This window comes from Heterodontus francisci, chromosome 37 (assembly GCF_036365525.1).
Source record: "Heterodontus francisci isolate sHetFra1 chromosome 37, sHetFra1.hap1, whole genome shotgun sequence".
Classification (NCBI taxonomy): domain Eukaryota; kingdom Metazoa; phylum Chordata; class Chondrichthyes; order Heterodontiformes; family Heterodontidae; genus Heterodontus; species Heterodontus francisci.
Window position 1 is genome coordinate 27,964,816 of NC_090407.1, and position 15,313 is coordinate 27,980,128.

General features: G+C 41.6%; 1 protein-coding gene across 7 annotated transcripts in view; it reads right to left on the reverse strand.

The window, feature by feature from the left end:
• The window catches only part of prdm2b (PR domain containing 2, with ZNF domain b), a 177,420-nt gene that overhangs the window by 39,235 nt on the left and 122,872 nt on the right, over positions 1-15,313 (reverse strand). For 6 of the 7 annotated variants that reach the window (XM_068017437.1, XM_068017433.1, XM_068017438.1 and 3 more), the window contains one exon: positions 8,068-8,194. The exons of the other annotated variant lie outside the window; for it this stretch is intronic. In XM_068017437.1, the coding sequence (XP_067873538.1) occupies positions 8,068-8,194 (127 nt within the window). The remainder of the gene's footprint in view (positions 1-8,067; positions 8,195-15,313) is intronic. 7 annotated transcript variants of the gene reach the window in all.

Genomic DNA, 15,313 nt, shown 5'->3' on the forward strand with positions numbered 1-15,313 from the left:
TTCCACTAAAACAGATATGTAAATGTATATTTTTACAACATTCATTTATGAAGGGTCACTGACCCGAAACGTTAACTCTGCTTCTCTTTTCACAGATGCTGCCAGACCTGCTGAGTGGTTCCAGCATTTCTTGTTTCTATTTCAGATTTCCAGCATCCGCAGTATTTTGCTTTTATGATTTGAAGCTGTCAGCTATCTTGCTGTGTGCGCCCAAGATCACAGGTTACAGGCAATCTAAGGTCCCTCTGTGATCCAAGCCACATGGCTACCAACTATTCTAAAGTGTCAACAAACAGACTTTACATGACTTTTCTGCATCTCAGATTAGAATAAAATTGCACACCTGGCTTTGCTTCTAGGCAGGGATTTAAAAAAAACATTAAAATTATCTGAGCACTGTAACTTTGACTGCTGGAAATTTACACTTCAATTTCATCTAGCATTACAACAAATTTTGTGACAAAAGTTGAAACAATCTGCTGTGCATCTGAAAACGCACAGACAGACACACACTCTCTATTGATTCTACATGTTCCACATTTTCACAACTGTTTGAGTAAAGCAACTGGTCCTGCTTTCATTTTCAATAGCCTGGTTCTAATTTTAAGATCCTATCCTTGTTCTGGAGTGGCGGTGTTTAAGCATCGCTTGGGGTCACTAGCGCCGACAAGATTTTGGCCTCCACCTCCATTGTCCGTCTTGTAAACGGTTCCTCACTGGCCCAGTTCACACCAAGAGGTTGTTGGATAATAGTTGGAAATTCAAGGACAAAGCCATATCCCACACCTTGGTAAAAGCATACTGACAGTTTCAATGGGCATTTGTTGCTATGCCACACTGTCCAAATGGTGAAGGTTTGTAATTATATCACCATCAGTTAGAAAGGCTGGTGGGAGACAAATTCTGGAATCACAAACTCTCAGCACTCAGACCAAAGCTGTCAGTTATGAAACTGTCTTTGAATCTAGAAATGAGGATGTGCTCTTGTTCTAGTCATTTTAAATTTGATATTATTTATACTATGATAGCAGACTTACTATAGTTCTTCTCGAAGTGGCTACAGAAGTAAAACTCTGAGATCTGCCCTGGTAAAATAAGTATAAACACACCAATTTAAAACACAAATTCATTATTTCCTCAGATAATGAATCAAAGCAAATGTTTTTCAGCAAAACGATTTTAAACTAAACCTGTGCGTGTATATTTGTAGCAATTTTGACTAGTTTCAAAATAGTTAACCGCACAAAGTTCAGGACAAAAGGCACACTGCAAAAACAGAGCAATGTTTAACAATATCATTGCGTTAGACAGCATAATCCTGTTACAGTTCAGTAAAACCACAAGTGCTGTATATCATCTGATTGCATCTTGTACTGAGAGAACTGTAGCCAGCTCTGGCACAGAGGCCCAGTACTTTCTCACATTAGTATGAAATTAGTTCTATTTTGGGTAAAGTTGTACAGCAATAAAGGTGTTTTCCTTGGTGGCAAAGCATGGCCTGATGGGTGATCTTTTAACAGTTGAAGTTTTTGAACTATGAAAAATATAAAGGAACTTGTCTATTTATGAATGTAGAAGTTTCAGAAATTAAGCTATGTTATCAACAATCCATCACGGTACAGAGCACTATAACCAAATACTCTATTAAAATCAGCTGCAACTCCCCTCTCCCCATAACAAGCTCCACAATACACATCACATTAAAAAGGCTTGTGTATGGCTGTAGAGCTCCTCCAGTGCCCTGATTGGCCCTTCCTAACCTAGTGATATTACTAGTCACATATACAATAAACAAATTACAAAACAAAAACAGAGAAACATGCCATAACAGTTCACTGCCAATTTCGCCTACAGTCTCCAACAGGGACCAAAAACATAAGAATGGAGGCAGATGCAATACAATTCACCTACTAGCTTTGCTCATATCCCCTGCGAATCCAGCCAACTGCATTCACTGACTCTGGTTCCGACCTTCCGTGCTTTGAGCCTGTCTGCCTCTTACTTTATACCCCAACCTTGTTTCATGGCTAGATCATTCCGCTGGCTCAGTTTGCAGCACAATGCTGCTCCAGAGCAGGATTGGAAATTTTGATGTGCCTGTAAAGACTCACTCAGCATTATGGCCAGTAGATCAGCTGGTTTCAGGAGCGCTGATCCTACCACTTACAAATGACACTCTGCAGGCCAAGGATCAGTGCTCGGAAAATCAAACAGCTTGCTAGTCCCCGCACTGAACAGACCTGTGCAGCTGTTTAAACTCCCACTCTGCAACAGTAGAACTCTGAGGGACTGCAGGAGATATTAATTTATAAAAGCATTTTTATTATTGATAATATATTAAAAGTCAAGTATAGTATGCACATCCTGCAATGATGTCCTTGTCACACTTAAGTGTTACAAGAACTTACATTTACATAGCACCACTAACATAGGGAAAAAAAGTCCAAAGACGTTTCATGGTATGTTACCGGACAAAAATTGACATAGCCAAAGGAGGTCATATTAGGACAAGTTGGTTTTAAGGAAGGTCTTAAAAAGGAAGAAAAAGAGGTGGAGAGCTTTAGCGAGGGAATTCCAGAGCTTAGGGCCAAGACAGTTAAAAACACAGCTTCCAACGGTGGGGCAAAGGGAGTGGAGGATACATAAGAGACCAGGAGATTACAGTGATAAAAAGGGGTGAGACCATGGAGGAATTCAGAACCTGAGAATTTCTGAACTGAGGTGTTGGTCAGCAAATATAGGGGTAATGAGTAAGACTTGGTGCAGGTTAGAATACGGGCAGCAGAGTTTTAGATGAACTCAAGTTTATGGAGGGTGGTAGATGGAAGACGGGCCAGGAGAGGATAAAAAACAGCCAAGCGCCACAGAAGATCTGCCAGTATATAAACATTGGGTAAAAGGTAACCAATGTCTGGGAGTGATTTCAAGATGATTATCTTAACTTTGACAAATCAAGCCAACTTAACCGCATACTAACAATTTATACTAGCCTAGCTATGCTTAAATGGTTTATGTCTATATCCTTCAAGGAGATTACTGCTGTATAATCATTGTTTCATTTGCAACCAGTTGAAAAATATTTTGTCAATTTACAATGGTTATTGAAAGGCAGTTATTGAATAACAATTCAGTAAACTTTGTTTGTTGAGGAGTTGAGAATTAGATAAAGAAATTCAAGTGATTATTTTAATGTTTTCATTGTTCAAATTTCCTTTGTGTTCTCTCCTTCTGCAAGATGAAGATTTGCAACTGATAAAACATTCCAGTCAACAACTCTCCTCCAAAGACACAGCCCAGATTTTAAAGAAGCTTTCTCCCCCAATCACATTTGAAAATTAACAATGTTACAAAAAAATTTAAATAAACTTTTAGAACAATGTACAACATATTCTGGTTTCACCAGCTTTCACACCTGCCACAGAATGAACTATCAGCCATTAGGCAGCAACTTCCTCCACGATATTTGATAAGAGGAGGGATGTTTTGGCAAGAGGGCGTGGGGATGTGAGGAATAGAAGAGCAAAAGGAGGAGAATGTTAAATTCCTAGACACCATCCTAACATTTCTATGAGACTATGATCAATTCCTCACAGCAGAATGGTGAGATCAAACCATTTGGAATATGGCAACTGCGGAGGAGGCTGCAGTTGCCCACTTATCAATCGCTACGGGTTAAGGCATAATGTGGGCTTATGCGATAGGAATCATGTGATTTTTAATTAAAAATTTTGTTCTAGTACATCTTAGATTTATTCAAGAATGTTCAATTACCAAACAACACGAAGCTCATTTCTCTACCCTACCGCCCCCAATCAGCTATTAGTTTCCTTTTCCTACTGCTTTGGATATATGAATCATAGGACTTGCAAACCTTGCAGAATCCACCAACACAACATTAGTGTAGTATTTGTAACAACATTCTGTAGCTCAATATATTAACCATTAGTTGATTGAGCACACTCTTACTCCTCATCCCGATGGCAAGGCTCAACAGTTTAAGGGACACGAGGACTAGTAATGAAGTGTCCTCCGTTCTGTTTGGCCTATTGTGTGCAAGCCAAATTCCAGAAAAGTACTCATACCAACTTCTCCACCTCAACTCAGCAGCAACAGTAAAAACAGTGGGGCGATCAGCAGATTTTTCTTTTAAACGCAGCAAGTTATGATGATCTAAAATGCACTGCCTGAAAGAGTTGTTCAAGTAGATTCAATAGTAGCTTTCAAAATTGAACATATATACTTGAAGTGGAAAAATCTGCAGTCATGGAGAAAAGAGCAGGGGAGTGGGATTAACTGGATAGTTCTTTAAAAGAGCCGGCACAGATATGGGCCAAATAAGCCTCCTTCCGTGCTGAGACTCTATGTACAGCCCTATGGCAGTAGTCAAGATTAGCAAGTATAGCACGGCCAGAATTAACAAATTTATTACAACAATGAAACTTAGCTAAACTGTTTAAAACCAATTTTTACAATAAGATCAGCCAGCTTCAAGACAGTTAATCTAATTTCATATGGATATACAGAACACACAGATGCATGCCCCCCTGCACAAATTAGTCAGAAAATCTACTCTGGGCTTTAAATATATATGGCTTTAATGATAAAAACATGTAAAAAGATGTATTACATAATGAGATTTAATATCCTGGCAAACCAGCTGCAGAACTGGCCCTTCCTTCGATGCTACTTTGCTCTTCCTTTCATGCAATGAAAATGTCTCAACTTCAAAAAAAAAGTTTGAAAAGGGAATTCTTGGCTGTCACACAATGTCTGGTTTAATCTGGGATGGCAGGGGAAGAGAATGAAAGTGAATTTATCAAGAATTCCTGGTACTGTTCAGATGACGTGCACCTGCTGATAATCTACCTACTCCCCACTTATAATCTAGAACTTGTTTCTTTCCATCCCATCCCCACTAACCTTTTTTCACTCCTCCTGTTCTGAAGCACAGATACTGGCGGATCTCTGAAATGGTAGGCTTAGCTCAGTGGTAGCAGTCTCAGATCTGCTCGTGTGGTAGGGAAATGTTGACAGGCTGGTTTGGATGAATTGCCTGTTTCTGCGCATCACTTCTATGTATTTTTCTAAGTGTCAGAAGATCATGGATTCGAGGCCCACCCCAGGACTTGAGCACATCACCTAGTCAGACACTTCAGTGCATTACTAAACCGAGTTGCTGGAAATGCCATTTTTTTTGGATAACATGTTACATCGAGGTCCTGTCTGCCATATCAGGTGGATGGAAACATCTCATGGCACTATTTGAAGAGGGGCAGGGGAGTTCAACTGCTGTCTTGGTCAATATTTATTCTTCAACAGCACCAAAAATAGATTAATTGGGGTCATTTATCTTATTGCTGCTCGAGAGACTCTGCTATATGTAAACTGACTGCTGTCTTTGCCCAAGTAACAAGAGTGACTGCACTTCAAAAGTGATTTATAAAGGCTGTAAAGCCTTTTGGGACATCCCATGGACTTGAAAGGTGCTATATAAATGCAAGTTCCTTCTTTGGAACCTCACTCAAATGCCATCCTATCCCTTGACCAACTGTTTACTGGAGATGCATTGTCGGAGGTGCTGTCCTTTGGATGAGATGTTAAACTGAGGCTTTGCTACCTATCCTGATGCATGCTAAAGATCCCTTGGCATTAACCGAAGTGTCCTAGCATCCTGACCAATGATCCTTCTTCAGTCACCGTCACCAAAGCCAGTAACAGGTTATCACCTCCTTGTTGTTCGTGCTATTTTGCTTAATACAAAAATGGCTGACACATTTGCCTGAATAAGTCACTGAACTTCAAAATAATTAACTTTATCTGAAGTGTTTTGAGATCTTGCTGAACATGACAAATTGCTACATAAATGAGTCTTTGACTAGAAGTGTGCTACAAGACTATAGATGCAGCCTCACAAATTCCGAGGGTGAGATTTGAGTTGGATTTGCTTACAACTTATTTTCACAGAACCAACCAACCCTGTGGCATGTTCTATTAATTCATTATTTTGTGGCAGTGTTTTTCTTTATAAAAAAATAATAGAAATCCTTGACCTAACAGTAAAATCACATTGAGACACAATTAATGCAGTTGTAAAATTTGGAAGGAGTATCAAGACCTTGCTGATTGGGTGCCATTAACTGATCTGAGCTGCAGCAATATTTGGGATGCCACAATTGGCCTCAGTGCCCCGAAGCTAGGGAGGAGGGGAAAAAAAAAAAATCAGCGAGGGTCCTCACTCACTGTCCACAAACATGCACTTGCTACTGGGGTCTCTAGCTAATGAGTGGAAACCCAAGAATTCAGATCCAGGTGCAGAATTACAGCCTACTAAAAAAAAAAATCCATTATACAGATTTCCAGTGTACTGAACCAGCTTCCATGATGCACAATTCCTGATCCAATAAACAATAAATTGGCACAACACTGTTGTAAAGAAACCTGCTTTATAAAACAGTTTTAATTTACTGCATACTCCATGGGTGACTAAAATGCCTTTGGTATAAATATTACAAGCTGGTGCTTTTTATATAGGTCATCTATAGAAGCGCAGATCTAAGCACAACATTCTTTGGCAAATCAGTTGTGTATTTATCAGGATTCACAACACTTGGACGTAGGATCCCTGCTGCAGCCATTTTTCTTTGTAAAATTCCTACTTCCTGGTGAGGGACACAAAGCAAGTCCTAGAATTTATCAATGCTCATTTTAATTCAGGTAAATTTTATGCGAAGTATTTTTGTCTTGCACAAACTGTTTCTTTTCCCCAAATGTGGCTGCTGACTACAGTTATTTCAAAGAAAACCCCTCTCGCAACAATTCCAGAATGAATCCTGAGGTAGATCTGGGTCAGTACATTGTTAATTTTTCTGCATTTTAAAAAATAATAACTGATGAATTTTTTCTTTGTAATAGCATAACTGCAGCACTATTCTTAAATGCTCAGTATGGAGACACAGTCTTGACGGGAAGAGTTACGTTACAACTGCAAATGCTTTCCACATCAGTCTTAATAATTCTAAATTAACTCAAGAGTCATCACTCTTTTGTACTCTGGTCAACTTCGAACAGAGTAGAAAATGTATTCCTATTCTCTCCCCCACCCCTAAATTGAATAAATAAAAACATTGTTCTCCACTTTCATTTGATAGAAAAGGGTTTATGGCTTCAAGTCAAATAAGGAGAGTTTAACTCATTTTAAAAACTCTCTAGTGTCCTTTTATATTGCAGCCATTCTCTGAAGAAAAATATTTTAATGACTGGAAGGGTGGGGGAAAAGTTAAAATATTGTACTGGAGAAAAGAAATAAAATCAATTTGTTCTGGGCAGTTGGAGATTTATAAAAAAGATTTTAAAAACATTTCATGCTGTTATTTTTGTAGTATTTCAGGATTCTGAGATAAAAGATAAAGTAACATTTGGATTGGTGTAAAATATTGGGAACAATCAAGTTATTCAGTGAATTATTAAGCAGCTGCATCCATTTTGTAGGCCTCTGAAATTAGAAACTGCTTACATAACACAATTTACCAGCTCACTTCAATCTGCTTCTACACTTCCAACGCTGTCTCCCACAAGCAAAATGAGCCATCTTTGTCCAAATAAAATTTCTTAAGTCACAATCACAAACCTCTATTCGATTCCCAAATTCACAAAAGTGTTTAAAAAGTGAGCTTAAATGGTTTTAGAGGCCACGTCTAGAATTTTGTCTTTTTAAAAATAAAACTGAAGAGAACTAGTACAGCTTTAAATGAGAAATGTCTGTAGCAGTATCTCTGCATTTTAATGTTCTCCACCAGAGTGCCGGAGTCTGTAGCCTGGGAAGGTCATCCAGTCGCATTTCTCCAACTGACATTCCAGTGCCACTCCTAAAGCGCAACTGCAGTTTAACTGAGCTCACTTCATCCTGTCCTACAGCACTTTCAAAACTCAAAAATTATTCCTCTTTCTTCCCCAACCACCTCCCCCCCACCCACCCAACCAGATCACTCTGGAGAGTAGGAGGTACATTTTGTACTGCACTCGCCCCACCCAGTCACCAACCCAAAAGAACTATGAAGCTTCCCTTACCTTTCCTGCCTCTGGGAGAGCTCCTCTTGTTCAGATAATTACTTCTCTCTTCCTCTAGAGCAGCTGCAATGTCTGGGTTGTCTTCCCCATTGTACCACACCAACAGTTCTTCCCCTGGCTGGATGGGCTATAGACAGAATAAAGAAAATTGCACCAATCAGTGCCAGGCTGGTTTTTAAAAAAAGGCAGTCTCCGATCTTCGATGTAGGCTGTGGGGCCTGGATAGCTTAAACACTGCTCTACACCCGACTACAAAACTATTCCCTGATTGTGATATGATTACACTCCAACAGGAAGTACTCTTTGAACCAATGCTAATCTCAATACAACTGGGAAGTGGTTCTTAACAAAAGCACTGCATTAGCACAAGAGGGTGTAGTTGGTATTGAACGTTCACGGAATACTGCAGCCCCTGGTGGTTGGAGTACTATATGAGAATTTGATTAAGGACTCGTTCTGGTTTGACACATCTCAAAATAAATCTAGCTCCATACCTTCAAAACAGGTCTACAGTCTGTCTCACTGATTATAAACCGTACTCCTGGTATTTCCCCAATGTCAAAATTGTATGCAAAAATTAATAACTTCATTTTTTAGAGAAGTCACTTTGGCTAAAAATAAACCCTAGAATGTATTTATGTTGATTGTGTGCATTGCAGCAATTACTTCTGCAAGGCAGTTTATTTTCTCACTTGCTCACTTTCTCTGCTTGGTAGGCTGCAGTCCCAAAGGCACTGGCCAGCTTCCAGTATCTCACTCAGGTAACTAATTTATGTGAGATTCTCAACGATGAATCCCATAGGGGGTCATTAGATAGCCATCATGCAAGCGAACCCTGGCTGATTTTATTCTCTATAATCCAGGGCTACTGTAGTCATTTGTCGTGATACCACCATCGCCCTAGCTGAGATCAGCTAATTTAACACAGACAGGGGATTTAATTTGGACATTTCTGGTCTGTACAACTCCATAACCCAACCCAATGGGTAAACTCGCTGTGCTATGGGCAATACAATGATATAATTGCAGCACTGTTTGTCCCATTGTTCTCCTTTTCGCACCACCAAGTAAAAAGCATTAAAGAGCCCTTCATCAGAACACTATGGTTCTTAACTACATATTGCCATGCAAATGTTAAAAAGAACACATTAGGCATGTTTCACCTGAACTCAACAAAGACAGTTTAAATTAAGAATTTTCATACTTCCCTCATCTTCATCTGGACCAACTCCAATTCTTCCCTTCCTCGACTTCTCTGGCTCCATTTCTGGGAGAGGCCAATATCTGCTATAAACCCGCTGACATCCACAGCTACTTCGACTAAACTTACTCACATCCTGCTTCCTTTAAGGTCTCTATTCAATTCTCCGAGTATCTCTGTTGCATCTGTTCTGACAATGCAACCTTCCATACCAACACTTCTAATGCCATCCTTTTTCCTCAACCAAGGATTCCCCCATTCCACTGTGGTTGACAGGGCCCTCAACTGTGTCTATTCCATTTCCTGCACTTCAGCTCTCACCCTTCTGCACCCGCCAATCCTCCCCCAGAACCACGATAGGGTTCCCCAGGACTTCACCGTCCATCCACCAGCCTCCATGTTCAATGCTTCGTCGCCTGACATTTCTGCCAACTCCAGTGGTTAGCACCGCAGCCTCACAGCTCCAGGGACCCGGGTTCGATTCTGGGTACTGCCTGTGCTGAGTTTGCAAGTTCTCCCTGTGTCTGCGTGGGTTTTCGCCGGGTGCTCCGGTTTCCTCCCACATCCAAAGACTTGCAGGTGATAGGTAAATTGGCCATTGTAAATTCCCCATAGTGTAGGGAGGTGATAGGGAATATGGGATTACTGTAGGGTTAGTATAAATGGGTGGTTGTTGGTCGGCACAGACTCGGTGGGCCGAAGGGCCTGTTTCAGTGCTGTATCTCTAAATAAAAAAAAAAATGCCACTACCTAACACATCTTACCCTCCCCACCTTTCAGCTTTCTGAAGAGACCTTTCCCTCTGCAAAACCCTAGTCCACACCTCAAATCACCCCCCAAAACCCTTCTCCCCTTCCTATGAAAGCACAGCAGGTGCTACACCTATCCTTTTACCTTCTCACTGTTCAAAACTCCGAACACTCCTTCCAGGTGAAACAGCAAGTTACTTGCTTTCAATTTAGTGTACTGTATTCGCTGCCCACGATGCAGTCTCCTCTACATCAGGGAGGCCAGACGCAGACTGGGTGACAATTTTGCGGTGCGCCTCTGTTCAGTTCACAAGCGTGACCCTGAGCTTCCAGCCGCCTGTCATTTTAGTTCTCCGCTCCACTCCCACCCAGACCTCGGACTACCATGCTGTTCCAATAAAGCTCAACATAAGATCGAGGAACAGCACCTCATCTGTTGATTATGCACTTTACAACTTTCTGGACTCAGCACCGAGTTCAACAACTACAGTTCAGACCCTCTGCTCCCTTTCATTTTTGTCTGTTTGTCTTTAGAATGGCAGCTGTTGGTAATAATTCTGCATTTTCTCATTAACACCTCCTCTAGACGTATCTTTTGTTTCTTTACTTGTCCCATTACCACCCTCTTTTGTCATCACCTCTCTCGTTTTCCACCCCTTGACAGGCCTTCCCTTCTGCTCTGGTCATCTCCTCTCCCTTTCGCTGTCCCTGTACTTGCTTTAAACATATTCCATCTACAACTTTCTCCCAGTTCTGATGAAAGGACATTGACCTGAAATGTTGGGTGGAATTTTATAGTCCCCCATGACGGGTTTGGAGGCGAGTAGAGCATAAAATCAGGTGGGATGGTGGCCATCACCACCATCCCGCCTCTGCCAAAATTTATTCTGGGGTGGCCTTCCTCCACGCCGCCAATTGAGGTTCTTAACTGGGTAATTAAGGGCCTCTTCCCACCACAATTACCCATGCAGCAAGTGGCCCTGTTGCCGCACGAGAAACCATGCAGGCTTTCTTGGCTCCAGGTTGGGGGGGGATGGTGCAGTGAGTCCCTTGTTCACCTAGTGCCTGAACAGGGCACCTGGCATCGGGAAGGCGTGGGGGGGGGAACCTGCTGAGGGCCACCTCCTTTCCCTTGCTGCCAACACCCGCCGCCACCCCCCCCCCCCCCCCCCCCGCCACCCCAACCCTGCGAGACCCCTCCCGCCCTGACCTATCTTGAGCCTGGTTCTAGTGCCGCTCCTTGATGTCTGGTCACTGAGGCTACAGCAGCAGCCACCACCTCTGCAGTGGCACTGCAGCTGCCGACCTCTGATTGACAGACAGCTCTGCAAGGCCAGGACTTGGCGTGACGGGGTCCTAAATCCGACAGAAGACCTGCCGCTGTCCAGTTAATCAGGCACTTAACTGGACAGCGGCAGGTCTTCCGTAGAAGTGATGCAGGGACTTCAGTTACCCCCCCGCCCCCCGACATAGAGACCCCGCCACCAGCATAAAATTCCACCCATTAATTCTGTCTCTCTCTCCACGGATGCTGCAGGCCTGCTGAGTATTTACAGCATTTTCTGTTTTTATTGAAAGAGTTGTTCCATAGTACCTCTTTTTGTTTCACGATATAAACACCAGCAGTAATTTCTTAACAAGTGTGCCAATCTTCATGAAAATTTACTTTTCCAAATATAAAGAGACCATGATCAGTGTTAGCACAAAAAAACGTGTTAATGCAACATACAATGGAATGTGAAAGTTACACAATTTACAGTTAAACCCCCCACCTCCCCCCCACAGAATTAATAGACAACACAACCTTTAGCACTTATTGTGCAGTTGAACAATTCGATACAATAGTGGTAATATATTGAGCTGAATGGAGAACTGGTTGGCAGGACATAGGCAAAAAGTAGTTACAACTGGATTTAGACCTTTTTGGAGACCGATCACCAGTGCTATCCCACAGGGATTGGCGTTAAGGAGATGAAACAAATGCACCTACAACAGTAATGACAGTATATCATCTGGCAACCTGACTCAATGCAAGGGTAAGCCTTCACAATAGTTATGAAACTAGCAACAAGGATAAGAAACGAACTTTTGAGAGCAGAATGGGCAAGGTTGCCTCGGGACTCTCTGCTGATTCTAATTTGCATAAATGACCTGGATCCAGAAACTCAGTGCAAAAGTAGTCAAACTTGAGCATAAGAAATAAGAGCAGGAATAGACCATACGGCCCGCTGAGCCTGCTCTGCCATTCAATACAATCACAGAATCATAGAAAGTTTAAGGCACAGAAAAAGGCCACTTGGCCCATCGTGACTGTGCCGGCCGAAAAACGATCCACCTTCTAGCATTTGGTCCATAGCCCTGCAGCTTAAGGCACTTGAGGTGCATATCCAGACTCATTTTGAATGAGTTGAGGTTCTCTGCCTCAATTACCCTTTCAGGCAGTGAGTTCTAGACCATCAAAGTTTTTCCTCATCTCCCCTTGAATTCCTCTACCAATCACTTTAAATGTATGCCCCCTCGTGCCTGCTCCGCCATTCAAAAAAGATCATGGCTGATCGTCTAATTCAGTACCCTGTTCCCGCTTTCTCCCCCCTATCCTTTGATCCCTTTGGCATTAAGAAATATATCGATCTCCTTCTTGAATATATTTAATGACTTGGCCTCCATTGCCTTCCGCGGTAGAGAATTCCACAGGTTCACTACCCTTTGAGTGAAGAAATTTCTCATCTCGGTTCTAAATGACATACCCTGTATGCCGAGACTGTGACCCCTGGTTCTGGACTCCCCAGCCATCGGAAACATCCTCCCTGCATCTAGCCTGTCTAGTCCTGTTAGAATTTTATAGGTTTTTATGAGATCCCCTCTCATTCTTCTAAACTCTAGTGAATATAGGCTTAGTCAACCCAATCTCTCCTCATGCGTCAATCCTGCCATCCCAGGAATCAGCCTAGTAAATCTTCTTTGCACTCTCCCCATGGCAAGAACATCCTTCCTCAGATAAGGAGATCAAAACTGCACACAATACTCCAGATGTGGTCTCACCAAGGCCCTATATAACTGCAGTAAGACATCCTTGCTCCTGTATTCAAAATGTCTCAATGTCTCTGTCATTTCCTCATTCCTCAAGCTAATTTCTCCTGTCTCTCCTTCTAAGGAACCAATGTTTACTTTAGCTACTCTCTTACTTTTTATATACTTGTAAAAGCTCTTACAATCTGTTTTTCATATTCCTGGCTAGTTTACTCTCATTCTATTGTTTCCCTTTATATCAACTTTTGGTGCCACTTTGCTGGTTTCTAAAACACTTCCAATCCTCAGACTTACTACTACTCTTTTCAATATTATAAGCTTCTTCTATCCTTAACCTCCTTAGTAAGCCACAGATGGATCTTCCTCAGAGTTCTTGTTTTTCAGTGGAATGTATTTTTGTTGAACATTTTGAATTGTTTCTATTCCCCACTGTCTATTTACCGCCATACCTTTTAGTCTATTTACCCAATCGACTTTCGCCAGCTCTCCCCTCATATCTATGTAATTGGCATTAAGTTTAAGATTCTTGTTTGTGATTGGGGTATGTCGCTTTCAAACTTAATGTGGAATTCAATTGTATTATGATCACTATTTGCCAGTGGATCTTTTACTATGACATTACTTATTAACCCTGCCTCATTGCACAACACTAGATCTATAATAGCTTTATCCCTAGTTAGTTTGCACTTGATATCAAACTGGGAGGAGTAGTGGAACTGGAAGAGTGGCTCAGAAACCACAGAATGAACTGGAAGAAATACGTAAGTGGACAATAACAGTGGCAAATAAAAATTTTTTGCAGCAAGTATATAGTGTGCCTGATGATGCATGTGCTCCATATATGAAGTATAGCTAGTTTAGAATGAAGCTGAAGGAGAACTAGGAGTTTTAGCAGACTTGATGTTAAACACGTCCAATCAATGCAGGGCAGCAAATCAATAAGCTAACTACATAGTCAAAACAGTGGAATATAAGTCAAAGCAGGGAGATATAACACTTTGTAGTGCTCTTGTCAGACTGCACGTCGATATAGTTCAGTTCTGATCACCAAGGAACAAGGGAGATATTCAAGTGCTGGAGGCAATGCAGTGAAGAGCCACAAGGCTGATCATCGCTGGTATTAAGGGTCTGAATTTTGAGAACGGCTGAAGAAACTTGGTTTTTTTCTACCCAGGAATGAGGCTTCCAAGAGTTGTTCTTGGAGGCATATAAGGTAGTCATGGGACTGGAAAAGTCAGCAGTTAAATTATACTGTGACAGTAGAATAAGGGGACACAGGTTCACACTAGTAAAAGGTAAACTCTTCTTTACATATAAAATGAACAACACTTTGAATGGACTTCCAAATAAAGTAGTGGAGGTAACTATCTGGATGGATGAATTAAGAGAGCTGAATGGTCCTCCTCATCCATAGTTATCTCACAATCTTGAGAGGTTGGCAGCAGTACCCGTTTTATAAAACTTTCTCCAAGTCTGCTGACGTCAGCTGGAGCTCCATCTGAGCAGGTACAAGTGGCCTTAGCACCAAAATTCAGAAAAGGTCTCGACAGTCGTAGAGTCATTATGGCACAGAACAGGAGAAGGCCATTTAGCCCATTAAGTCCATGCCAGCTCTCTGTAGAGCAATCAGCTAGTCCCCTTAGTCCCGCATGTTTATTAATTTCAAGTGCCCATTCAATTTCCTTTCGTTATTCCTCATCTCCACCCATACCGATTCTACTTCCTGGATCTTCTGAGCCAAGATCCTTTCTCACTATTGTCCTTATGCCATCCTGCATCAGGGCTACTCCTCCTCCCTTTCCATTCTGCCTGTCTTTTCAAAATGTTGTGATCCCCGGCAATACTTACTTCCCAACCCTGGTCATCTTATAACCATGTCTCTGTAATAGCAAGTATTTATCCAATTCCTTTTTGAATCTCCTTCCATCACCCTTACAGGCAGTGCATTCCAGAAAAAGTTGGGGGAAGAAGTCTATAGTGCAGAGTCTACTACAAAGTATTGTTGCAGCTCACTGATGGTCTAATGAATAAAAAGCATTACTTTGCTCAACACAAGGAGATTGAACTTTGATGACCTCTCTGGTCAAATAGCCAAGTGACATTTTCTATCTAACTTCACAAATGAATAATGATTATTCCAACATGATAATGGAAGGCAGCAGTTACCTTTCTCATTTAAAACTTTTGTCGTGACGATGAGTTACAGTGCCAATTCAATTTCTGGATTCTGTTGATCCAGTAATGATCAATATATTATCAGAAGAGA